The 26,070-nt window shown below is 43.3% G+C and overlaps 2 protein-coding genes across 3 annotated transcripts in view; one reads left to right on the plus strand and one right to left on the minus strand.

The window, feature by feature from the left end:
* Positions 1-15,610, plus strand: SYNC (syncoilin, intermediate filament protein). 2 transcript variants are annotated; one of them, XM_037149798.2, is made up of 5 exons: positions 1-133; positions 5,056-6,313; positions 12,529-12,653; positions 12,778-12,833; positions 13,924-13,989. In XM_037149798.2, exons 1-5 carry the CDS (start codon positions 81-83, stop codon positions 13,932-13,934), a joined length of 1,503 nt encoding a protein of 500 aa, XP_037005693.2. In that variant the 5' UTR covers positions 1-80; the 3' UTR covers positions 13,935-13,989. The 2 variants fall into 2 exon arrangements, with proteins under 2 accessions (XP_037005693.2, XP_037005694.2); XM_037149799.2 differs by lacking the exon at positions 12,778-12,833 and having other exon boundaries at positions 13,924-15,610.
* RBBP4 (RB binding protein 4, chromatin remodeling factor) overlaps positions 15,085-26,070 on the minus strand; it is a 22,636-nt gene continuing 11,650 nt past the window's right edge. Inside the window, exons 4-12 of the mRNA XM_053660128.1 lie at positions 24,243-24,416; positions 23,796-23,911; positions 23,516-23,676; positions 23,279-23,405; positions 23,037-23,114; positions 20,561-20,637; positions 20,297-20,354; positions 20,101-20,211; positions 15,085-16,067 (exon numbers count right to left, since the gene is read on the minus strand). Of these exons, the coding sequence (XP_053516103.1) occupies positions 16,002-16,067; positions 20,101-20,211; positions 20,297-20,354; positions 20,561-20,637; positions 23,037-23,114; positions 23,279-23,405; positions 23,516-23,676; positions 23,796-23,911; positions 24,243-24,416 (968 nt within the window). The 3' untranslated portion in view covers positions 15,085-16,001. The remainder of the gene's footprint in view (positions 16,068-20,100; positions 20,212-20,296; positions 20,355-20,560; positions 20,638-23,036; positions 23,115-23,278; positions 23,406-23,515; positions 23,677-23,795; positions 23,912-24,242; positions 24,417-26,070) is intronic.

The raw sequence follows: 26,070 nt of genomic DNA on the forward strand, positions 1-26,070 counted from the left end.
TCAGTGCGGCGGGCGCGGAGCAGGCGGCCGGCGGGGCCGCCTATTAATAACGCGGCCACCCAGGCCGGGGTCGCGCAGCCATGGCCAGCCCGGAGCCCCGGCGCAGCGGGGACGGCGCCGCCCAGGCCGCGAGGTAGGACAGTCCAGGACCAGCGGGGCCGCCCCCGTGGGGACGGGAGACGGGGGCTGGAGGGACTCCCTTCCCCCACCCACCAGCTCCTTTCGCCTGGTGCGGGTAGTGGTCCTGCGGGGCGCCGCACGGGGCAGAGCCGCCCAGCCAGGGGAGGTGGGGGACCCCGCCCGGGGTCTTGGTATCGTTTGTCAGTGGCTTTTTATAATACCTCCATTCCCACGGGCCATGAAGAGTCAACCCTTTCAACTGTCGGGTGCCGTTTAGGCCGTAGTGGCCAAAGTTACTTGTTTCTTTCAGCCCTCGCCCCAAATACAACAGGAGGTGGAGGGCGCGGGTTGCTGAGTTCACTGTGTGGGAGACACTTGGTGCAAGGCTGGGCATCTGCCAGCCTGGAGTTAAAAGTCTGCTCAGGCAGCTTGCTCTCTGCTGTCTGGGGCCCGGAAAGGGGGGCAGAGTCTAGCGTCCCAGAGCAGCAGGAGGGCCCTGGAGCGGAGGCCGGCTGCATCCATCCACACTGTCAGCTAACCGCTGGCTGGGGGGAGGGACCTGTGGCTGAGGCATCTGGGGCAAGCAGGGAGCATTTCCGCCCCAGGCCAGGCTGTGGCCCTGGGCTTCCCAGCAGACCAAGAGGTGGAGGTGCAAATACACACCCGACACCCCTCACTGGCACACACAGCACAAAGCTGAGCATAGTCTTACACACACACGCACACCTGTACTGCCATACATACACCCAGTCCACAGTCAGACGCACATCAACTCACACCTGCACAGTGTCACAAACACTTCCAGCCACAGCCTTGATAGACTGAGCTGGGAGCTGCTGGCATCCTCTAGGGACAGAGACAGAATGGCAGAGGCAGGCTGTTTGGGGACCCAGGAAGCCTGAGGTCAAGGGCCCCAGCTGAGCTGGCCCCCTTACCCATGGGCCCCCCCATCACCTACTTTCCCCCCAGCTCCTTAGAGGGAGGCGGCTGTGGGAAGGCAGCATCTAGCCGAGGGTTGGCACCCAGGGCGGGGTGACTGAGACAACATGGTGTGTGGTAACAGCACCACCTGGAAGTCAGGAGGCCTGGGTTCTACGTCCAGCTTCGCCACTTGACCTTGGGCAAGTTTCCTCCTTGGATGTCAGTCGGTTTCTGCCTGCCTTCCTTTGACAGAGCCCCACCCTGGGGTACAGAGAGCATGAGAACTATACTCGTCCTTAGGAAATTGACTATCAGGGGAGACGAACGCTCCTATATGTCTGTCTCCCCAGGAGACAACATGCTTCCATAATACAAATACTAACTGCAGAGATGAGCTGCATACAAAGTGCTTTAAAAACACAAGAATGGGAAGATGGACTTTAGCAGGACCGGATGATGAATAGAAACTTGTTAGGCAAATAGACGCACATATGTTTTGAGTGCTACGAGCCAAGTTCTAGAATACCTGCCCTCAGTGTTTTTTACCTCTTTTAGGCCTCGTGCCTATTCTAAGGGAAGAATGGTCAACTGGGGCTCTGGCTCTGGAGCAGAAGCTCCAGTGAGTTCTTTGCTCTGCTCTATGCTTCAGTTACCGCATCTATAAAATGGGGATAACAGACGAGCATCATATACATGAGTGTTCATGAAAAATGCATAGAATACTGCCTTGAACGCAGTTACAACATATGGGGTGGAGGACCCAGCAGGAGGGTGATGTGGGGGCTGCCTGCTGGGAAAGCAGGGTCTCTCTTGAGGACCAGGGTGGGTTCTGGCTGGCTGAGCAGGTGCATCCTGCCCAGCAATAGGAGCGCCACCTTTCCAGGACTGTTCTCTAGTCAGGTGGTATACAATGAACTGTATTTTCTCAGCTGCATCCTTTAGACATTGCAGGCTAGGAGCAGGATGCGTAAAAATTAACTCATGTTCCAGATTGTCAAGCACCAGGTGGGCTCTGGGGGTGGCAACGCGAGATGAGGCTGAAAAGGTATGTTGGGGCCACATGTTTGAGGGCCTGACTCTCTGCTAAGCAGCTGGCTGTCTACGGGTGTGGTGGCTGACAGGGCTTGCTGTATATGCTACAGTCAGCTGAGCATTGTAGGGCACAGACGAGGAGGAGGCTTGTTGAAAGGCGGGATCAAACACGTAGGTGAGAAATGACGACTTGGACTGGGGCCCTGGCAGTGGATGCAAAGCGGGTGGGGCCTTGAGACTTTCAGAGACAGAAGGGTCAGTCCTGGTAAGTCGGCTGTACAGGGGAAGGAAAGAGCGGTTTGAAGATTTCCCGCCATATCATCCTGGTCTATGGTGCTGTGTTTCTCTGAGCTGGAGAATACAGGTGCAGCCAACTTGGGGAGAATAATTTTTTTCCTCACCCAAGGATATATTTTTGTTGATTTTAGAGAGAGAGAGGAAGGGATAGATAGAAATATCGATGTGAGAGGGAAACATCAGTCGGCTGTCTCCTGCATGTGTCCCAGGAGTCAGACCTACAACCTCCACAACCTGGGCAGTGCCCTGGCCGCGGACTGAACCCTGTGTATCTCTTTGATACACAGGATGATGCTCCAACCCACTGAGCCATCTGGCCAGGGTGGGAGAATAATAATTTAGGGCAGTTTGAGGTACCGAGTAACAGCTGGTAAAAATATCTAGGAAACACTTCCTCTCTGGTAAAGTGATGTGAGTGGCTGTGGGGTTGTCTTCAGATTTAGGTTCTGGTGTGGCTGCCAGGTTGAACGAAGCCGATGGTGCCTGGGGCCTGCTAAGCCAGACTTTCATAGTTTCCAGAGGGCCCACGTGAGAAAAGAGAAGGGGAGCCAGAGATTCCTGGGGTGTTAGAGAAGACAGAGTACAGGATATGTGGGACTTGTTTTATTTTTTAAAAAAGATTTTATTTATTTACTTTCAGAGAGGGGGGAAGGGAGGGAGAAAGACAGGGAGAGAAACATCGGTGCAAAGAGATATACCAGACGTTTGCCTCTCCCACGCCCCCAACTGGGGACCTGGCCCACAACCCAGGCAGGTGCCCTGGCCGGGAACTGAACCAGCGACCCTTTGGTTCCCGGGTCGGCATTCAATCTACTGAACCACACCAGCCAAGGGTCTTTTATACTTTATATCTTTTTAAAAAATGTTTCTTAGAAGCTATAGTCAAATTTAGTCTGTTTTATAACTAGTGTACTTTAAATACCTGAGTTTCCATGAGCAAATTTCTTTATCTCTTGTAGCCTGTTTTTTATCTGTAAAATGGGGACAAATGTAACCACCTCATAGAATTGCTACGAGGATTGCATGAGTTAATATACACTGAGCATTTAGAATAGGGCCTGTGGAACAAATAAGACCTAAGAACTGTAGGAGTATAAGAATTATTTCCATGTATTTTGTATTTTCAAATAATTGCTCAGAGATCCAAGGTAGATAAGATGCATTTGAAACAGAAAAGCCCAAAGCCACTTGAGGGCCAGAGAATCAGGGAGGCACTCTGGGAGGGTCAGCCCAGACCCACACCCGCAAGACTGCTAAGGACCCGGTCGGGCCGGTTTCCAACCCTCTGGACTGCCTGTCACTCAGTTGTCCCCACTTGCTTGCTAGCCCGAGGCTTAATCGAAACTTTCCCACCGTGCAAAATAGACACCTGGTGCTGGCCACAGTAGCCGGTGACTGGGACTGACTCTCCTGTACCTGGGAACAGCCAGGCCCTTTACTGAACCCGTTGCCCCAGTTCACATCCTGGAAGAACAAGAGACTAACGCGTCCCCTATCCCCTCACAAACCTGGCACTTTTTCTTTTAAAAACCCCACTCTTGCCTTCCCCTGGTGCTGAAGTCGACCTGACGCAGCCCGTAGCAGCATCAGATAAAGGCACTTGAATCAGATCACCTGGTTTCTCCTGCCTCTATTTCTTGCTCATTTCTAACACATTCATTGACAGGAACTGATTGAGCTAGCAGACAATGGGCAGCTGCGTTATGGGCCTCGTTTGTTAGAGCTACAGAATCTGTATTCAAGAGCCTTCACGGGTTAGAAGAATGGGCCAGTTCTAACAAAATGATTGAGCCCTGGCTGGTGCGGATCAGTGGACAGAGTGCCAGCCTGCAAACTAAAGGGTCGCAGATTTGATTCCCAGTCAGGACATGTTCCTGGGTTGCAGTCCAGGTCCCCAGTGGAGGGTGCGTGAGAGGCAACCACACATTGATGTTTCTCTCCCTCTCTTTCCCTCTCTCTAAAAACAAATAAAACCTTTTAAATGGAAAAAAATGAAATTTTACAGGAGCAAGCGATATGGTTTAAAGTCACTTGCTGTGAAAATGCCTTAAGGGTTTTAGTCAAACTCGGCATTCGTCAAGAGTATGATGGAACCTCTCTATATGCCAAGGGAATCTTGGCTGCATCAATAGGAGTTTAGTGTCCAGAGACCGACTGCTCAGAGCGCACCTGTGTATTGCTCCCATCCCCATCCCCAGGGGACAGTGACAATGTGGAGTCTGGTCAGAAAGAAGTGACCCAAGTGAGGAGGACACTTGGAACCTTGGCATGCATGGAACGATTAAAATATAAGTTCTTTCTCTGTAAGGGTTTAGAGAGCTTACATGGAAAAGAAGATTCGTCTGATTCTAGAAAGAAGAATCAAGCCCAGATAAAAATTGCAGGGAAGAAGGTTTTACTTCAACATCAGAGTGTGTGTTATGATAGTGAAACAAATAGTGGTGGCTCAGGCGTGAGCTTCCTGTCCTTGACGGTGTGTAAACGGAGGCTAGACATGGACATCATGGGTGTGTTGTCCGAGGGTCTGAGCAATGGGCTGTGTGGGGACAGGTCCGTGGAGGGAAGGGAGCGAACGAGTGCCCAGAAGTGAGAACGGGATGCCCCCTGCGCCTGGGTCTGATGGCTCCAGCCACGAACCACCTGGAATTGTGGCTGCCCGCTCACGTTTCCTCATTTCTCTTGCAGGGGAACAGGGGCAGAGGACAATTCTTTTCAAGAGGAGAAGCAGTCTGAATCCCTGGATGAGGAGAGGCCCTTGGACCCAGAAGTTGCTCTATCTTTGGAGGGGACCTTGGACTTGGAGGACATTCTCTACCTGGGGGCCACAGATGACTTTGATGACACACTGTACGTGGAAGAGACTGAGAATCCTGAGGAGACACTGCACATTGAGGAGATCAGGCAGCCAAAGGAGCCCCTGTGTGTGGAAGAACCCGTGAAGCCAGGGGAGACGCTGCACGCGGAGGAGACTGTGAAGCCGGAGGAGGAGGCGCTGTGTGCGGAGGAGACGCTGTGTGCGGAGGAGACTGTGAAGCCGGAGGAGGAGGCGCTGTGTGAGAAGGAGACGCTGTGTGCGGAGGAGACTGTGAAGCCGGAGGTCACAAGCCCAGAGCAGACAGCTTCTGGGGGAGAGACACTCACAGACGTGGAGAAACCTAACCCCGAGGAGAGCCTCGGAGCCGGGCCTACTCCCAGCCCAGAGGACAGCCTGAGCATAGAGGACCTGGAATTGCTGGAGGGGCGCTTCCAGCAATGTGTCCAAGCTGTGGCTCAGCTGGAAGAGGAGAGGGATCAGCTCATTCATGAGCTTGTGTTGCTCCGGGAGCCAGCCCTCCAGGAGGTGCAACAAGTCCATCAGGACATCCTGGCCGCCTACAAACTGCATGCTCAAGCAGAGCTGGAGAGGGACGGGCTGCGGGAGGAGATCCGGCTGGTCAAGCAGAAGCTCTTCAAGGTGACAAAGGAATGTGTGGCCTACCAATACCAGCTGGAGTGCCGCCGGCAGGATGTGGCCCAGTTTGCCGATTTCCGGGAAGTGCTGACCGCACGAGCAGCCCAGCTCTCGGAGGAACTGGCCCAGCTCCGGGATGCCTATCAGAAGCAGAAGGAGCAGTTAAGGCAACAACTAGAAGCACCTCCAAGCCAGGGGGATGGGCACTTCCTGCAGGAGAGCCGGCGGCTCTCCGCCCAGTTTGAGAATCTCATGGCAGAGAGCCGCCAGGGCCTGGAGGAGGAGTATGAGCCTCAGCTGCTGCGGCTCCTAGAGAGGAAAGAAGCTGCTGCCAAAGCCCTGCAGAAAACGCAGGCAGAGATCCAGGAGATGAAGGAGGCTCTGAGACCCCTGCAAGCAGAGGCGCGGCAGCTCCAGCTACAGAACAGGAACCTGGAGGACCAGATCACACTTGTGAGGCAGAAACGAGACGAGGAGGTGCAGCAGTACAGGGTAGGCCCATTGGACATGAGGGGGATTGCGGTCTTTTAGCCTGGGGAAGGAAAAGGTGCCAGGAGTCCAACGTCTTTGGGGATGAAGGATATTGAATAATTTATTCTTTGGGGCCATTCACTCACGTCCCTTCCACATTCTTCATTTAGTGCATTCAGGCCTGTCCTAGGGGCTGAAAATGATCTGCACTTTCAGTGATCATTGGTTCACCCCACTTTTACACCAATTATCTCATTTGATCCTCTCATCAATCCTCTAAGTCATATATATATATATATATATATATATATATATATATATATATATATATATATATATAATATATAGAGGAAACTGAGGCCCAGTGAGCCGAGTAACTTGAACCCTGGTCTGACCAACCGCAAATATCAGTGCTCTTTCCATGGCACGATTTTCCAATTCTAAGTGAATGACACCTTACAGAGAGCAAGAGGGTAGGAGGCGAGTTGAAATTCATTCACTTTCCCCTCCCCCGAAATGCAACCTCCAGTCCCGCTTATCTGATCTCTGCCTTGAAGTGTTCCAGTCTTAAAACTGGCATGAAACCTATAAATCTCTATTCCTTATTTTCCTTTTTTGTGCATTTGTCACCATCTCACTCATAGTCAAGTTGTTTCTGATTAATTGTGAGCCAGCTCTAATCCCTTTATGGAACAGTGGGATATAAATATTCATGAATGTCCCCCACAGGCTGGGAGCTCTTGGAAGGTAGGGAATTTGTTTTACTTACCTCTGACTCTCCCGCTCAGAGTGTGTGTCAGTTAAATCTTGATTTAAGTGCTGCTGGGTACTGTAAGAAGTTTACAGTGTGGTACCTTTTAGAGCAGTAGTTTTGTCTTTTGACAAAACTTAAACATCTCATCCCTGGCTGGTGTAGCTTAGTGGGTTGAGTGTTGGACTGCAACCCAAAAGGCTGCCAGTTTGATTCCCAGTCAGAGCACATGCCTGGGTTGCAGGCCAGGTCCCCCATTGGGATGGACGAGGGGCAACCGATGTTTTTTCCTTCTTCTCTCTTCCTTCCCCTCTCTCTGAAAATAAATAAATAAAACCTTAAAAAAAACACACGTAAACATCTTATGCCTTCCCAGACATCCTGATACATCCTTAAGGGAACGTGTCCTCTGTTAAAAATGGCTGCATTCGCTTTACTCAAGCTTTCTATGGCTCGTGTTATGAAAACAGTAGGGTTTTTTGGTGATAATACTGAATGTTTTCAAACTATGCATATGTGTAGTATCCTCACCCTGACCCCCACTGTTTTTTATGCATTCACAATGTAGTGAAAGGGCACTTATTTTACTAGCTTACACTCAAATGGACATTACATTAATTGTAATCCAGGACAGAAAGTAACATGTGATTTAAAAGAGGTGCCGGTAAGAGTGCTATGGAAAAATGAGATTATTTTTAGCCATGGGTTACATCAGAGAACCCTTTGTGGAAGAAGAGGTGTTATTTGAGCTAGGTATTGAAGTATAGGCAAGATTTAGACCAGTGCTGTCTAAAACAAATATTATGCAAGCCCCATATATAATTTAAAGGTCTCTGAAAGTGACATTAAAAAAGAGAAGTAGGTGAAGGTAATTTTAATATATTTTATTTAGCCCAATATATCCAAAATATAATTAGTAACTTGGCTGCATGTGAAAGGGGAAAAATTGAAAGGTAGGTTGAACCGTGAAGGTAGGTAGGGGCACATTGGACTTTGAAATCAAACTAGGGAGTTTGGACTTTATTCAGTTGCATCATTAAAGGTATTTAAATTAACCAATATTGTCCCAATAAATTTAATTTAGAAAATAAAAGCATAAAAGTATTTAACATGATTGTTCCTCTACTTTTAGAAAAAGTACTGGTGCCCTGGCTGGTGTAGCTCAGTGGATTGAGCGCGGGCCTGCGAACCAGACAATCGCGGTTCGATTCCCAGTCAGGGCACATGCCTGGGTTGCGGACCAGTTCCCTGCAGGCCAGTTCCCAGCAGGGGACGCACAAAAAGCAACCATACATTGATGTTTCTCTCCCTCTCTCCTTCCCTTCCCCTCTGAAGATAAATAAATAAAAAAATTAAAAAAAAAAAGAAAAAGTACTGGTGGCAGTGAGTAAAACGGGCTAGAGACCCAGAGGCAAAGGAGAGCAGCTGGGAAGCTGCTGTAGGGAAGAGGCAACAATGACGGAAGGAAGAGCATGAATGAGGAACAAGGGTGGTGCAAGCTGGGCCATTGCATGAAGAGGGCGGAGAGGGGAGAAGTCAAAGAGGATGCTGAGAAGGCAGGCAAGGGTGACTAGGATGGTGGTGTCATACACAGGGAATCATCTGGATTGGTTTTTGTTTTATTTTTTAAGATTTTATTTACTTATATTTAGAGAGATGGGGAGGGAGAGAGAGGGAGAAACATCGACTGGTTGCCTCTCACACCGGGGGACCTGGCCTGAAACCCAGGCATGTACCCTAACCCAGAATCAAACCAGTGACCCTCTGGTTCCCAGGCCAGTGCTCAGTCCACTGAGCCACACCAGCCAGAGCTTTGGATTCATTTCCTAGCGTAGTACTTGAGTTGTAGAATCTTTCTCCCCCGTGACTTTCATCACTGTACTGGATTTATTCAGATTTGATGGTTGCGCAACTTTCCCTAGTTCATTCTGTGAAGAACGCTCTTAATGTCTCCCATCACTTAACCACAGTTAAAGTAGAAATCAAGGCAGGAAGCAGCTAATTCTGTCTGAATGGCTTCCTATATTGTTTGCCAAAGGTCACTCACGGCACCCGATTCCTTTTCAAAGGTACACTTCACTCTTGCAATTGTGAGCACTGCCTCTTTCGTGTATCCACTCAACAGATACTGTCCCAGTGCTTACTCACTTGTGCCAACAGTCACCGTCTGTGTGCCGGGCGGGGGGCTATGTGCTGGCAGGAGAAGTGGGGAGGGGCCGGAGTCCCTGCCTTCCAACACTTGACAGTCCAGGAGGGACACCAGGTAACATGCACATACTTCATAGAACTGAAGACATTTTTAAAATTTTTATAAAATTCCTCACCCAAGGATATGTTGATTGATTTGAGAGAGAGAAACATGGACCAGTTGCCTCCTGTATGTGCCTCCACCGGGAAATCGAACCCACAACCTTTTGGTGGACAGGATGATGCTCCCAACCCACTGAGCCACCTGGCCAGGATCTTAAGATCCATTCTGACCTGTTAAAATGTCAAAGCTTTAGAATCAATGAAATAATAGACTTCAATGTGGTAAACACTGTAATAGTTACAGGAATAAAGGCATTGTATTGTACCAATGAAGCCGGTGTAATTACCCCTGCCTGCGGAGACAGGGTGAAATTTTGTAAGAGGACTGATTAATAGATGGCATGTACTTGAAGTTCTTTACATGTAATAATTCATTTAATCCTTACCTCTCTGAGGTAGGTATGTCCTACTGTCATCGTTTGAAAAATGAGAGCACAGGTGAGACAGAGACGTGAAGTCGTTTGTCCAGGGTTACACACCCAGGAAGTGAGGGGAGGATATATAACCCTGTGCTATAGCTCCAGTCCACTGTCGACCACTACAAGGTGTTTGTGTGAATGAATTCCTGGGGTAGACAGGGAAAGGCATTCCAAGCAGCGCGGAGAGCTTATACAAAAGCATGAAAACACACAGACACGCTACAGGAAGTTGGGGTGGCTGGATCATCCGGAATGTGAGTAGAGCGACAGGGCTGGAGAGAACCCACATGTAAAAGGGCTTTTTTATGCAATCTTTAGGGAAGTGGTTTTCAAAATGAGGTTTTCTTCAAAGCCACAGACCTTTTCCCCAAAAACAACTGTATAGGGAATGCCAGTATATAAAACAGGCAAAAGTGGAGCTACTGTCTAATTAAAGTGGCAGGGGCACCCCATTTTGGCTTTCTGGGGTATCATGGGAAAGTTTGAAAACCACTAAAGAGCCTACATATATGCAGGCAAAAAAAAAAAAAAAAAAGCATTAAGAATGTGAACTCTAACTCAATGGTGAGACCTAGTTCTACCACTTCCTAACCGGGTAACTTTGGACACATTTCTTAACCCACATGGCTCTGCTCCCACACATGTATAATACACATTATAGGCTTTTGCAAGGGATGAGCTAGTTAATATTTATAAAGTACTTGCAATGGTGCCTGGCACATAGGTATGTACTCTTCAAAGTGGTAGCGTGGTGGGTGGATTCGAAAAGCCTAATGGGCAATTTAGACCTTATGAGGGGAGATAGTGAGACTCGTGGAGTAAAACAGGTAGGATCTGGACTGGCTACAGTGGGAGGTGAAGAATTTGCTGGGGATGATCTGTTTTTGACCAGAAACTAGTAGGGTGCCAATGCTGAAATATTGAATATGCTCACTATCGGCAAGTTTTACATCAACAAGCATTATGTATAAGGTGCTAAGAATCGGGAACCTGTGATCTGATTGGGAGTTAGACATGCATTTGAAAGACAGATAACAGTGCAACAGCAGATGCTGTCTGGGTGGAAGGAAAGGCAGAGATCTGAGCTGGTCAGGCTGCATCAGCACTGTCCAATACAAGTCTCACACAAGACACAGGTGCCATTTAAAATTTCTAGTGGTCACACTAAAAAAAAAAAACGTAAGAAACTGGTGAAATTAATATTCTATGTAATCCAGCATATAAAAACATTAAAATTTCAACATACAATCAGTATCAAAATTTGAGGTAGTTATGTTTGTGCCAAGTCTTAGAAACCTGCTTTCTTACACTCACAGCATGTCTTACACTCACAGCATGTCTGAATTTGGGCGAGTCATGCGTCAAGTGCTGTAGCCACATGTGGTTGGTGACTTTCATACCAGACAGTGCCAGGGGGCAATGTTCACATGTAAGAGTAATGGAGGCTCCAGTGAGAGACGGGGGTCAAACCAGAGGGGGTCTGAAGGCCAAACTAAAAGAAGTGGGAAGCATTTGGAAGACTGTGATAAAGCAGTTTTTAAAAAATTAATCTAGTGGTGCTACATAGAATTAAGGCTAGAGATTAGTCCTTAGTGCCAGGGACTGTAGCCACAGGTCCTTCACTTGGTGACACCATTTCTCCCTGTCAAAGAACTGATGGTGCAGACTACCTTCTCAGGCAGGTAAAGGTACTTTGGTGTCTCGCCAAAATAACAGGTTTGCTAGTGGGGCTTGGGAAATTGGGGTACAGAGGTATGCAGGTGCTTCCCTTCAGACGACATGCTTAGACAGTGAGGCTGCACTGCTGTGTGGTCCAAAGCGTGGAGAGGCACTAAAAAAAGGCCTTTGATAGTGTTTGAGATTCAGCCAGAGTATCAACCATTGCAGACTGACACACCATAGGTAAATCAAGGATGACTCAGAGAACAAACTATTTAGATCCTTGCAATCCAAACTGGATTTCTCTTACTATTCTCCAAATTTGAGAAGTCACTGCCTCTTTAAAATATGCCTTCCAGGCCCTGGCTGGTGTAGCTCAGTGGATTGAGTGTGGGCCTGCGAACCAGAGTATCACGGTTCAATTCCCAGTCAGTGCACATGCCTGGGTTGCAGGCCAGTTCCCAGCAGTGGATGCACGAGAGGCAACCATACATTGATATTTCTCTCCTTCTCTCTTCCCCTTCCCCTCTAAAGATAAATAAAATCTTAAAAAAAAATGCTTTCCAACTCTGTTTCCTAAGGATGTCAGCTAGCAACTAAACACCAGACTGATTTGCTGACATCTTCCTTACCTCATTGTTCAGGTATTAACCCTCAGCAGTGACCATTTACAGAAGGCATCCTGCCTGGTGTGGGCAAAATGGGCAAAATTGGGGAGTGGAGTTATCTGAAAGCTCCAGGGGGCCCCCAGGGCATAGCATCATAGCATCTTCTTCTAAATTAACATTTCTCAGCTCACCAAGTAGAGGATCAAATTCTTCCCCAACCAACACTTCTTAAAATTGTTACACTAAAAATTCTGAGTACCTGTCTCCCCTTAATAGCAGGATGCTGTTAAGAAGTAAGCTGTAGTTAACAGACAAGACTCCTTTCAGGTCACCATCTTCAAATAGAGTATCACTTTGTCAAAACACCACCTTTTGAATCCGTTTTAGTGTCAATGCTGTGAGGATTAAATGATAGACAAGGAAGTGCTTTGTAAACTACCAATGTTTATTGTTCGGCTCATCAGGTATGTTCTTGGCCCTCTAATGCAGGAACAGCTGGAGAAAATGGAAGAACGACAGAGGCAATTAAGAAGTGGGGTGCAACTCCAGCAACAGAAGAACAAAGAGATGGAGCAGCTAAGGATCAGCCTTGCTCAAGAGCTCTCAACTTATAAGTCAGTTTTTGCTGCTACCCCAATCTCAACTAATGCTGGCTGAGTGGCTGGGGGTGGGGGGAAAATGATTCCAAAAATTATTTCATCCATGAACAGATAAAAAGTGGCTCTTTTCTTTTTAAAGGGCTATGCTACCCAAGAGCGTGGAACAGGCAGGTGAAATCGAGACAGAGTCTCAAGGTGACCCTTGTGGGTGCAAGAGTGGTGTTTGCATTGCTTGCTTAACAATACTAATACCTGAAAAGAACTTAAGTGTGTGTCTAATGACAAACCATTTAGGGATAGACAGCACATACCTCCAATTTGCTTAGTTCAAGCATTCAGTTTATTGGAATGTTTCAGTTTCTGGTAGGACTCAAAAACATGCCCTCATTATCACCAGGAATTCTGTAACAGGACAAAACATCTAGGCGCTGTGCATTCACTTTTCTCCCCCCTTCCCCAACATGCTCTTCATCAAGTTTCCTTAGAATAGCAGAGGGGGCAGTTATGCTACCTTGTTCAGACTATGACAAAGAGAGACCAAGGCAGCTAAATTATTCTACATAAAAAGGCTGGAGAGGATGTTAAGGGCTGAGGGATAGGATTATTGCTTAGATTATGAAACATGCAACACACCTATCCGCTAATTCCTCTATGTACCAATTATGTTATTCGTTTTAGATTCTCTTGGGTAAAGAAACTAAGGATAAAAAAGGTCTCTGTCAAGTTGTATGCTAGTTCAATGCACATACATTTTATTAACTTCCTAGTTAACCTTACAGCTTACATACAGGCTCACAAATAACTATTGTAACTGATGCTTTTTCTAACTTTCTAGGATCTTCCTTCACTGTGCTTTATCCAGGCATAACTGATTACACTTCCTGTTTGGGAGATTACTAGAGCCTTGTAATTGAGGAAAATGATCTGTTAAACACCTTTGTGTGGATCAGATTAAAAGTACAATAGGGGAAAGGCAGTGGTTAATTCAAAGAAACGAAAACTACAGAATTTCAGGCACTGTTAAACTTAACCTGGACAGAAAGAAATTTTACCCAGCTCCTCCCATCACATCACACAGGTTACCATGTGTTATGGTAACCTTTGCAAATAGGAAGCAGCCAAGTATTTGCTAGGGGGAAAGTCATCCCTGGTCGTGAGTCACAGTCTAGCAATCTCTCCCCAACATAGCCTGCTCTAAATTTCTGAAGTTATCTGTTATAAACTTTATATTGTAACATTTCAAACTGCACGAAGTATAAACTCATTTTTTTTTTCAACCTTACAGGAGCTGTTTAGAAATGTATGGTGGAATCTGTAATCCTGAAACAACCAAAAAAGCTTCTTAGCACTAAGGATCACTAAGTACCCTTTGGACACTTTTTCCAGACAAGAGTGCCAGGGACTTGGCAAGCAATTCACCTTGGGAAATTTACAAATACTGACTGACCTGTTTTAAAAGATTCTGGGGCTGGCTGGAGGCAGAAGGCATCAGTCAGTTCCTACCTGGGTTCTATGTCATAGGGCTGCTGGTACTGATCAATGCACAGAAGATTGGAAAACACAAGCCTCCTGCCCTCCAGCAGCGACCTGCAGGCCGAGTAAAGGATCGGTGTATGCACACCTGCAGTCTGTCTGAAGAAGGCATCTTGCCTGGGGTTGACCTAAACCAAAAACATTATTTTGAAGCACAGGTGGGGTCAGCAGACAGCCAGTTTTCATGATATGGGTTTACAATTTGAATTCTTTTGTGCCATGCCTTGAGTATTAAGACTTTAAAATGAATCCTTTTTCAAAGTTTACTTTTCTTTCAGTCTATGCTGACTCACAGTTTACTGAATTGTGTCAAGATAACTTTCACTATTCTCTAAAAGAACTACTGACGTGAAAAAAAGGAGCTAATCCAGATTTCCTGAAAGATCGTACCTCATGACAATGATTTCTGGTCAGTGATCCAGTCAGCCAGACCTAGTGATTACACAGAACCAGGGACTTTATCTGGTCACAACACTCAGCTAGAAAGGCTTTCAAGAGCCCATTGTTTCTGACCTCTAAGTACAGACCCCAGTGAAAAACATACTGTGGAGATTCACCCTATGAGAAAAGGTTCAAGTACCTTTTCCGAACTTAATTTTTGCCTTACAATCTCTCTGCCTCACTGCCTTTGACATTCTTGCAAGTCCGCGTAGGATCCTCTAGGGATAGACTTCAGTAAGATGTTATTTTATCAAAGACTAATCTGTGCACCTGTGATCCAGTGTTTTGTATCTTTCACTTTCCAAGGGAAGGAGTGAAGCTCTTTTCTGTAGCTCTGGGTCTATTAAAATTAATTTTGCTCTTGATAGTCAAAGACCATAGAAAATAACTTTCATCTAAGAATTCTTCTAGAAGCCAGAGACTGGTGTTTGATAGATATTATATACTAAAGAAAACCCATCAGTGCATGGAGTTATGTAGAAAAGCAATTTATTCCATTATAAGCACTTACACAGTTAGTCATGGAGAATAACAGGCCTGCTAATGAAACAGGTCACCCAAAACAGATGGTATCAAACTAGTGGTCAAGGACTAACTCCTAAAAAAAAAAGGGCAACTCTTATCCGGGATTAATTTAATTTTAAAAACAAATACAAGCTATTGATTCACTCTTCTCAGCTGACAGTCTACCTGGAGTAAAACTGTCAGGTAAAAACATACATCTTTACAACTTGGTGGTCCCAAGTTTTTATTTTTTTAAAAAAACCATTTCACAGAAAGGAAAGAAATAATATGAAAACTGCTCAAGAAATACACTAACAAGCAAAAATATATGGGGAAAGAGGAACGTGTAGTTTTGACTTAACTCAAGAAACTCAGAGGAGACTGGCCTACAGAGGAAAATGTGCATCCTGGACAGACAGGTGTGAAGACTTTCGAGTAGCAATTTATGACTTGAATCTCCCCTAATTCCTGAATAAAAATGACATCTTGCAGTACTTGTACTTCATGGCTCAGACACCTATCTCACTTGGCTCTATTCCTTACTTCTAGCCTTTACTTAAATGAGTTTGAAAAACTTGGGGATATAGCATTAGAAGAAAAATAAAATAACCACACACAATAATCCCCTTTTGGTGGCTACTTTAGATTTTTGTTATTAGAAAATTCCTGAAGAAAATTTAAATATAAGTCTGTGGCTTTGCTGAATCAAGTCCCCCAGTTAACATTTAGAAAACACCCTCAGTTTGGGCTAATAGCATTGTTGATGGTACCTAATACAGAGGGATAGCTGAACAAAGTCTGGGTCTCAAAACCAGTGTTAAATCAGTATCATCAGGGTGGAAAGGAAAAAAGGGGAGTCTAAAATCACAAGAAGTGCAGATGTGTTTAAGACCCCTGTCCTTCTGGATCCACGCTTCCTTCAGGGTCTTCATCATTATAAATGTTCTCTGCCTGCCGGAAGAAAAAAAAAAGTATTCAGTAAACATGAAGGCAAGTTCAAAAACAGATTAGGCTGGATAAACAAATTACAGGCCATACAGTCTGTAACAGTCTCTGCAACTATTTGACTCTGCAGTTGTTAGAGGAAAACAGCCCAGACAATCTGCAAACAAAAGGGCATGTCTGTGTTCTAATAAGAACAGGCAGCTGGCCCACAGGCCAACACTCCTGGAATTAGGACATTCCCACAAAACTGAAGTATGGTTATTGTACGCCTTAATAATCAACCTTCTTTAGTCCTTCAGCCAGATATTATTCCTAACAGTCAAAAAGTAAAAACAGCCCTGGCTGATATAGCTCAGTGGATTGAGCACAGGCCTGCAAACCAAAGGTTGCTGGAACCAATTCCCAATCAGGGCACATGCCTGGGTTGCAGGCCAGGTCCCCAGTGGGGGGTGTGCAAGGACAACTATACATTCATGTTTCCCTCCCTCCCTAAAAAACAAATAAAATTTTTACAAATAAATACAATCTAAAAAAAAAGAAAGAAGTAAAAACACCACTAATGTCCACTGACTGATAAGTAAAATGAATGTTATATCCATAATGGACTACTATTAGGAAATAAAAACAGCCAGTCACATATTGTATGATTTTATTTATAGTAAATGTTCAGAATAGGCAAATCCACACAGAAAGTAGACTGGTGGCTGCCAAGTGCTGGGAGGACTGGAGGAAAATGAGAAGTGATGGGTAGTGGGTACGGGTAGTTATGGGGTTTCTTTTTGGCGTAACTGATGGTGGCAAAGGTCGCATAATTCTGTGAATACACTAAAAATCACTCAATTGTGTACTAAAAAAGAGAAACCTCACCAAAACTGTATGTTCCGAATCTCAACATAAATATTTTTAACTGAAAATTACTCTTGTGTAAAATAAACTCTGCTTCTATTTTTTGATTTATTACCTATATCCAAAGGCATGTTAAATACAGGAACCATTTTCATTTAGGCAAAATTCTTCTAACATGCACAAATCACTAGGCTAGGCACTACAGAGGATGAAACTGACCTGTCCTTAAACAACTTGTATCCTGACTGCAGGGAAATGTATAAAATTGTGTGATGTTTTCTGACAATGAATGTGTAATCTTTGTCCCAACATGAATTCTCTGATGCCAACTGGGTATCCACCATGTCAATTCAACCCTGACACTAACTACTTAGAGGTAGCACCACTCTACACATTTAAGGGATGTGACTAAGGGCTTGGTTGGTTGGAGATCGTCCTGAACAAAAGGTTGCCAGTTCAATTCCCGGTCCAGGTGTACACAAGAGGCAACACCAAGTGGTGTTTCTCGCTTTCTCCCTCCCTTCCCTTCTCTTAAAAAACAAAACAAACTCCACCGTCCTCATTCTAGAGGCCAGTGATAAGTCCTGAGTGCCCACGCTACCTGGGTACTTCCATCCGGCTTGTTGGCTATACATTTGGCGATTCCCATAACCCCCTCAGGGTTGATAATTTGCTAGAATGTCTCACAGAACTCAGGCAAGTGCTTTATTTACTTTTACTGGTTTATTATAAAAGCCAGAACTCAGGAAGAGCCAAATGGAAGAGCTGCACAGGGCAAAGTGGGCAACAGGCACAGAGCTCCAAGTCCTCTCTAGCTGGAATCCATATATTCACCAACCCAGAAGCTCATCAGATCAAGGGCTTTTCCAAGAGTTTCTCAGAGCTCAATCCCCCCATTTGCAGGTTAGTGGAACTGTAAGTTCCAACTCTCTAAGTGTTTGGTCATTCTGGAGACCAGACCCATGCTGAGGCTGCAGCAGAGGCCCCCCTTAAGTCCCTTCCTTAGCCTAAACAGACTTCTTATAAATAGCAAGAGACTCCCTGCAATAACTACGTATGGTGTCAGATACTAGACTTACCGGGCGATCATTTCTTAAGCCAGCAATTTTCAACCTTTTTCATCTTGTGGCACTCATATAAACTAATTTACTAAAATTCTGTGGCACACCAAACAATATATATTTTGCTGATCTGACCAAAAAATAGGTATAATTATACTTCCTTCACAACTGGACAGCTATTGTGTTGGCAGTAGTCATTTTTTATTTGACAATCTAAGGGAAAAGAGGCCCTGACTAAATAGGCAGATACTGAATGCTTTAAAAATTCTTGTGTCACACCAGTGTGCCTGCTGCGGCACGCTGGTTGAAAATTGCTGTCTTAAGTTACATAAAGTCTAATCACTATGTTGTACACCCAAAACTAATATATGTCAACTGCAACTGAAATTAAAAAAAAAAAAAACAACAATAATTTTGATGTTTCTCATGTCAATGTCTCTTTCCATCCCTCCCCCTCTCTTAGGGGGGGAAAAATCAGCCTGTTCTTTACTGGTGAAGATAAAAAAGGAAACAAAAAACCCAACTCACACCCCAGCAACTGAGTAAAACAACAACTTGGCCTGGAATTGATAGCCTTGAAGGCGATGAAGTTCAATATCCTATGGTGTTCTCATGGCAACCACTAAAAATCTTTAACAGAGATTATCCAAGGAAGCTCATTTCACCTTCCTGTTAGAACTTTTAAACTTTTCATATTAATTTTCTGTGGGTGAGGTGGACTTTCTATTACACACGTAACACATCCTTGAAGGATATAAAAATATCAAGAACTCCCTAAGTGTACAAACTACATTTTAGCAAACAGATTTCTAAAATGTATACCTACTACCTATATTTAAACATAAGCCTGATACACATAATTTTAATACGAGGGATTCCACCATGCTATTCTGCAACCTGCTTTTTTTCTCTGCTTAATAGTATGTCATGAATATTTCAGCAAACTAAGCATACTTCTTTGATACATATAATACCAAAGTATGGATGTAATATAATTTGTTAAAAAAATTAAGTCTCATAAGCTACAAATACTCTCATTAATAGTGCTGTAGGAAAGTTTTAAGACATTTTTCCTAATGTTGAGCCCCAACCTTTTCCCTTGGCGTTTATTCCTGCCTCTAGATCTACCCTGAGACACCAAAAAATTTTTGGAATTCTTTTCATTTCTCAGGGTACCATCAATGAAAAATTATGAAACTGTTTTTTTTTTAAATTGTGGGAACATACACACAAACATAAAATTTAACATTTTAACCATTTTTAAGGACACAGTTCAGTGGCATTAAGTCCATTCAACTTGTGTGCAATTATCATCACTGTCTGTCTGTAAAATGCAATTGTTTTCTTATGTTGCTATGTATTAGAAATCATAGCTATCTTTACCAAATTCTAAGTACTCTAAAAAATTCAAAGAAAGGCGATAAGCTCCAACTGGAGTATGAAGGCAGGGAATGTTTTTGAAATCTAGTGAAGTTTCATGGAGAAACCATAGTATCTGATGTTGGAACATTGTGGTAGGAACTGTCCTAGGCACATTCACAGGTGATTTCAAGGCAATGACTGTTCCTAGATATTCAACTGCTCACAAAGAGGGAGACACAGGAGGCAAGCTAACAATTATTAGGAGGCTACTGCAATAGTCGAACAAGTGGTAATGAGAACCTGAGCAAAAAACTAGGGTGTGGAATAGATAGGAAAGCTGGGTACGCATGTTTATATTTATAAGATGAGTACAGACGGGAGAAACATCGCAGAGACAAACAACATAAAGTCTGATAAGTGAACTAGACCTAGACGTGAATAGACAGTGAAGGAGAACTCTTGAATTTTCACGTGTGGTGAGCTAGGGAAACACGAGAGCCATATGGAAAACAGCAAAGTTGGGAGGAAAGGGGAGTGGGGAGAATGAGGAAAGAAGCAAATTTTGGTTTAACTGGGCAAAAGAAACTGGTGGGATAACCAGATAAAAGGTAAGGAGTAGGTAGCTGAAAATGATACAATGTATAATCAAACTCTAAAGTCATACTCAGGAGTAAACTGAACAGAGATGCCACTTCTATTCATGAAATACATAAATATAAGGGACACTATACCTCCTTTATTTAACTCCCCCCAAATAACTAAATACTTACCATTTGCCACACTTGCATGATATTGTCTTCTGACACAGAACAGATCACCCAGGGTTCATTGGGATTCCAGGAGAAATCAGATATCTTGGCAGTGTGACCACCATGAATAAACTGGAAGAAGGAAAACAGGATATGAAAAGCAGATAGAAGACATTAAATTACAGATGATTTCAACTGCTCGATGTTTGTAACATACCAACAACTCTGGTGGCCCATCTTCTGCATCTTCTGGAGATTGTTCCTCCCCAATTTTACTAGAACAAAAAGATTAATTGTTCAAGTACAGTTTTCTGCCTTCCCCCCAACCCAACCCCCAGTGCTCCCCACCTCCCTCCCATTTCCACCCCCCATTATTATTCATGTGTCCTCTATAATTGTTGAGATTTTAAAAAATTAACTAATTTTGTAGAATATAAATCAAGAAAATAATTCCACAAAGAGTAACTAATACAGCACTTACCTTAAATCCCAGACATTTAGTCTGCGATCAGTACCACTGGAAGCCAAAATAGTCTCATTATGAGGTGACCACTGAACCTACACAGAATAAAGAAAGCAGAAAAGTTTTCAATTATAAAATTGAGTAAAACATACCTAAAATTGTATTTAAACAATTTAAATTTTTGTCAACAAAAGGGCAGAAGTCAAAGTACTTTAGATAGTAAAGTTAAAATTGACAGATAAGCCCTGGCTGATGTGGTTCAGTGCACTGAGTGCCAATCTATGAACTGAAAGGTCAATGTTCGATTCTCAGTCAGGGCACATGCCTGGGTTGTGGGCCAGGTCCCTGGCTGGGGGTGTGTGAGAAGCAACTGACTGACGCATCTCTCATACGCTGATGTTTCTCTCCCTCTTTTCTTCCCTTCCCCCCTCTCTAAAAGTAACCTAGGATATCAGCTTTTATTTGCACATGCATATGTTTAAATATATATATATTTTAAAGACTTTATTTTTAGAGAGAGGGGGAGAGAAGGGAAGGGAGGGAGAAAGAGAGGGAGAAAGATCAATGTGTGGTTGCCTCTCATGTGGCCCCCACTGGGGACCTGGCCTGCAACCCAGGCATGTGCGCCCTGACTGGGAACTGAACTGGTAACCGTTTGGTTCACAGCCCGTGCTCAATCCACTGAGCTACACCAGCCAGGGCTGCTCTTATATTTTTGAAGACCTCAGTGTATTTAATCTCATCTAATTCTGACCTCTAGACAAATATTCTGACTTATGAATTCAATATTATACACAAGACTGATTAAAATGACCCTTACAACAATTTTTATTAAAGTTAGCTACTATACAGGCAATAACCTCCTAATTATTAAAACTGTTTGGTAAGAAAGTCCTAACTTCATGGTATAGATAAGAGGGCATTAACAAACAGTATTTAGGGAAGAACTTGGATATCCTCCAGGAAACGCTACCACAAAAAGCAAGGACAAAATGTTCCTTGGAGCAGGCTGAAGAGATGAAAGTAAGGCTGAGACTAGGTGTATAAGAGTATGGCTCACATAGAGTGAGTTTGGGTGCCAGTCACCTACCAAAATGAACTCTGACCACCCTTAGGGTCTTAACACTTGACAAAACAATATTTTATTATAGTGATACTAAATGGGCCTTTGCTCACTATAAAACTTTAAGTTTTTTGACAGCAAAGAAGACTGTGTTTCTCATAGTATCCTTGTAATAAACATTTCTTGAATTGTACCAGAGAACTTTACATGTTAAGGAAGGAGCTTAAGCCCTTGCCAGTGTGGCTTAGTTGGTTGAAGCGTTGTCCCATAAACTGAAAGGCTGCAGGTTTAATTCTTGGTCAGAGTACAAGCCTAGGTTGTAGGTTTGGTCCCAGTCAGGGTATGTATAAGAGGAAACGGATAGAAGTTTCTCTTCCCCTCGCCTTCACCCCCCACTTAAAAAGAAAGAAATAAAAAGGGAGCTTAATCCCTGGCAGGGTAACTTAATTGGTTAGAGCATTGTCCCAATACACCAAATTTACAAGTCCAATTCCTGGTCATGATACACACAGGAGTCAACCAATGAATGAATAAATACATAGAATAAAAGAAAAAAAAAATTAGTCTTGCCCTGACTGGTATGGCTCAGTGGACTGAGTGCCGACCTGCAAATCAAAGGGTTGCTGGTTTGATGCCTAGTCAGCGCACATGCCTGGATTGTGGACCTGGTCCCCAGTGGGGACTGCATGAGAGGCAACCAACACATTGATGTTTCTCCCTCTCTTTCTCACTCCCTTTCCCTCTCTAAAAATAAATAATAAATAAAATCTTAAAAACAAATCAGCCCTGGATGGTGTAGTTCAGTGGACTGAGCACCAGGCTGCAAACCAAAGAGGGTCGCTGGTTCGATTCCCAATCAGGGCACATGCCTGAGTTGCAGGCCAGGTCCCCAGTAAGGGGTGCGCAAGAGGCAATCACACACTGATGTCTGTCTCTCCCCCCCTTTCCCTCTCTCTAAAAATAAATAAATAAAATATTTTTAAAAACCAGTCTCTCTCCTTTCCTTTCTCTCTACAATCAGTAAGTTGAGGGAGGGAGGGAAGGAAAGGGAGACAGAGAAAGGGAGAGAGAGAAAGAAAGAAAAAGCATAAGCAGAAGAGGCAGAAAATATGGAGCCAGTACCTTAGGCTTGAATTACAAAATCAATACACATGGCAAGTTAGAAAGAATGAAGGAATGGGAATCAGGAAAGAGACAGAGTGTCAAGAACAAGGCTGATAAATAACCAGGCACGTCAACAATGTAGGTGACCAATGACCAGTTTGAGGAAGTTGAGAAATAGCAAGAGGAAAAACCAACCGCCTTCCTACAGAGATGAGCATAGACACATAGAACATTTTTATTATACATAGCAATGGAATAAAGCACGAGCATGCCCAGACACATATCAAAGTCTTCCTTTCAAAAAAATTATATCCTTAGTTTTCTTACCTGAAATATTTCATCCTTATGTGATTCAAAGGAATGCAATTTAAGTTTCAGGTTTCTCAGATCCCACAAGGCAACAGTCTATGTATAGAAAGCAAAGAAAGAGTAATCAATTTTTTTCTTATGAACAGAAAAAGAAAACCCCTATCTAAAAGATCTCTGTGCATTAAAAAAAATCAGAAAAAAAAAAAAAAAACCCCACAGAGAAATTCACCCTGTTTTCTTTTGAAATAAATCAAACTAACCTTGTCAGCTGATCCTGTGGCAAGAATGAACTCACTATAAGGATTGAAAGAAAGGCAGTTCACTTCGGCAGTGTGAGCATCAACTGAGTGACTTGGTTTGGAAGTGTTGTTTGAACGAGTATCCCAGCTTTAGCAAAAAAAAAAAAAAAAAAAAGAGAGAAATACAGAAAAAACACTTGAATAGGTAACTAAATATAAAACATAATTTATGAAAAAAATTAAATGTATTCTACTTACATCATAAGTTTCTGATCATCAGCAACTGACCCAAACAGAGACTCATGAAGCAGATGCCAGGAAACATCTTCCACTACTGCTGTGTGCCCTGTAAAGATGGTCTTCGCATCCACAACCTTTCCTTCCTTTGGAACAGCACTGATGTCCCATAAGCAGATGGTCTTAAATGTAAAATGAACTGTTATAAAAAAGGATGATTCTCTCACTTCCCCACATACCCCAGAAAAGAAACCAGCTGGTAACTAGCCCAGATTTGCTTCAAAATAGGAAGGATACACACATGGTCATCTGAAGCACTAAGTAAGTGCCCACTGAGATTTGGGTTCCAAGAAAGCCCATAGCCTTCCTTCTGATGTCCACGGAGACGCAAATCTGGGTTGCACTCTCCACAAGGATCTGCAAAGTAACAGACACATCAAGACCACCCATTTGCTTCTTTGGATCTATGAAGCATAATGAAATTTTTAACAAGAAGTCTAAAGTTCTTGACATTTATTAGCAATACAGACCCATTATTACCAAATATATAATGCTTAAGCTGCACCATCATTCTGTTCTATGTAAAGGAATATTTTTTGTCACCTAAAGAATGAAGAATATCCACATAAATCAATATAAATCACAAGACGTTAAATTATGCAAGGAATAACAAGGAACTAAAAGACTAAATGAAGGCAATGTATTCCCACAGTGACTCATTTGTTTTTGAACTGAAAAGGGCAGGTACCTGGTTTAGAAGGATGTTTTGTATAGTCAAAAACAAGAACATCGCTGGATGGAGTCTTTGTTGCAATGATGCAGGGGTTCTGCGGCATATAACGTGCCCTGTTTACTTCTCCTTCGTGGTTGATCTTGATTTCTATTTCAATTTTTCCACTAACAGAGCCAAAACCTCCAAATTCTGTAAATACGAAATTAACTGCAAATGAGGACAGAGCAAGAGCTACTCTATGTCATTCAAAACATTACACAGGCAAGGCAAGCTGGCATAATTTAGAAGTAATTTAGACATTTGTTAGCACCATAAAATGCTTTTACAGCCCTAGTTCACTTGATTACCATAACCTTACATAGTAGCAAAAAGTTATTATCTCCAAAAATTTTACATGGGAAAATAGAAATTCAAAGTATCTATAATTGTTCATGATGACATGGCCATGGCAGAACCTAAACTGGATCCCTAGTTGTCTGACTCTTAGCCTAGTACTCTTTCAGCTATGAAATGACTCTAGGCAGTTATATACCTATTTAGAGTATATTTCTAGCTAAAACTAAGGAACACTATGGACTCCACGTCAAAAGCAGGTTCTCAATAAGCAGTTTTCAAACCTCACTTTAAGTACCAAAGTAGTGTAAATTAAATAATTAAATAAATAAACACATAAATCCTAAGTTAACTACTTTCATTAAATACAATGTGCTAGGTACTAGAATCCCTCTTGTTTGAAGCTCCAGTCTGGGACAGCCTTTTGGGAACACCACCACACTGCATCTTCTCCCTACACTGTTTTTTACTTTGGTGAGGAAAAACAGAGCCACAAGGGCTAGTTCCCTTTTCCTAACCCCCACTTATACTTTCCAACTACAGTGCTTGGTTGAAATAAACCAGGTATGCAAGGACTAGACAAAAACATTTTTTAAATTCATATTTGACTGCTGTATGCTTTCAAGTTTTCTCAAGTACCATTATGAAATGTATAACACAATATAATTTGTGATTATGTAAATCTTGGCAAGCAATATGTAAACAAATATACTTAATGATTAGTCAAAGAATAATACAAGGCCACATGATAAGGAACGTAAGAGTGTAAGGTCAGACCTTAGCCTAAATGACTCTGCCCCTTACTAGCCTGGTGGTTTTGAGGAAGGCCCTCAATTTCTCTGAGCCCCAAATACTTTATCCAAAAGGAAGTTCTGGGAGTAAATGAAAATGCTGTCACTAGCACTGGTATACAAGTTTTATCCTTTAAAGGACAAAAAGCTTTTCGAAAAACAATGACATTAATGGTAATCTAGCTAGCAGATTAGGTAACTTTCAACTTTAAGTCTTACAAGTTAAAAACTGAATGTTTCAAAGAGGTTAAAAATCTAAAAATAAAAGTTCAAAATAGGCTCTAGAAGAGAAAAGCCCACATTAAACAATTTTCTCCCCAAGAACTCTAGATCTACAACATTAAAAGAAGGAATAATATGATCCATGATTTTTAGAAACTTTTAGTCCAAATACGGGGAGACAGGCATACAACTACAGATGTTTATGACAAAAAAAGTATAATGGCCAGAAAAGAGACACTGACAACAAGAGAAGAGAAACAGCTGGCATGGCACAGAGCAATAAGCAATCTTTACAAAATATGGGTTATTTTGAGTATTGAGTATATACTCAACAGAGAGCCTAATTGTAAAGTACATCAATAAGAAATCAGCCCAGGGGATTTATAATTGAAGCTCCCCAAGTTGAAGCTGATATGTCAAAGGTCAAATATGAAGCAGGAAAAACAGACTATGGAATTAATGTAGTCATGTGTCACTTAATGACTGCGAAATGTTCC

This window comes from Artibeus jamaicensis, unplaced genomic scaffold, assembly GCF_021234435.1.
Source record: "Artibeus jamaicensis isolate MK-2021 breed Jamaican fruit bat unplaced genomic scaffold, CSHL_Jam_final scaffold_847, whole genome shotgun sequence".
NCBI classification, from domain to species: domain Eukaryota; kingdom Metazoa; phylum Chordata; class Mammalia; order Chiroptera; family Phyllostomidae; genus Artibeus; species Artibeus jamaicensis.

Coding starts and splice junctions, on each gene's coding strand:
- SYNC (XM_037149798.2), top strand. CDS start 81: ATGGCCAGCCCGGAGCCCCGGCGCAGCGGGGACGGCGCCGCCCAGGCC. Junction 6,314..12,528: donor AGGAGGTGCAGCAGTACAGG/GTAGGCCCATTG, acceptor CCTCTAATGCAG/GAACAGCTGGAGAAAATGGA. Junction 12,654..12,777: donor CAAGAGCTCTCAACTTATAA/GTCAGTTTTTGC, acceptor TTCTTTTTAAAG/GGCTATGCTACCCAAGAGCG.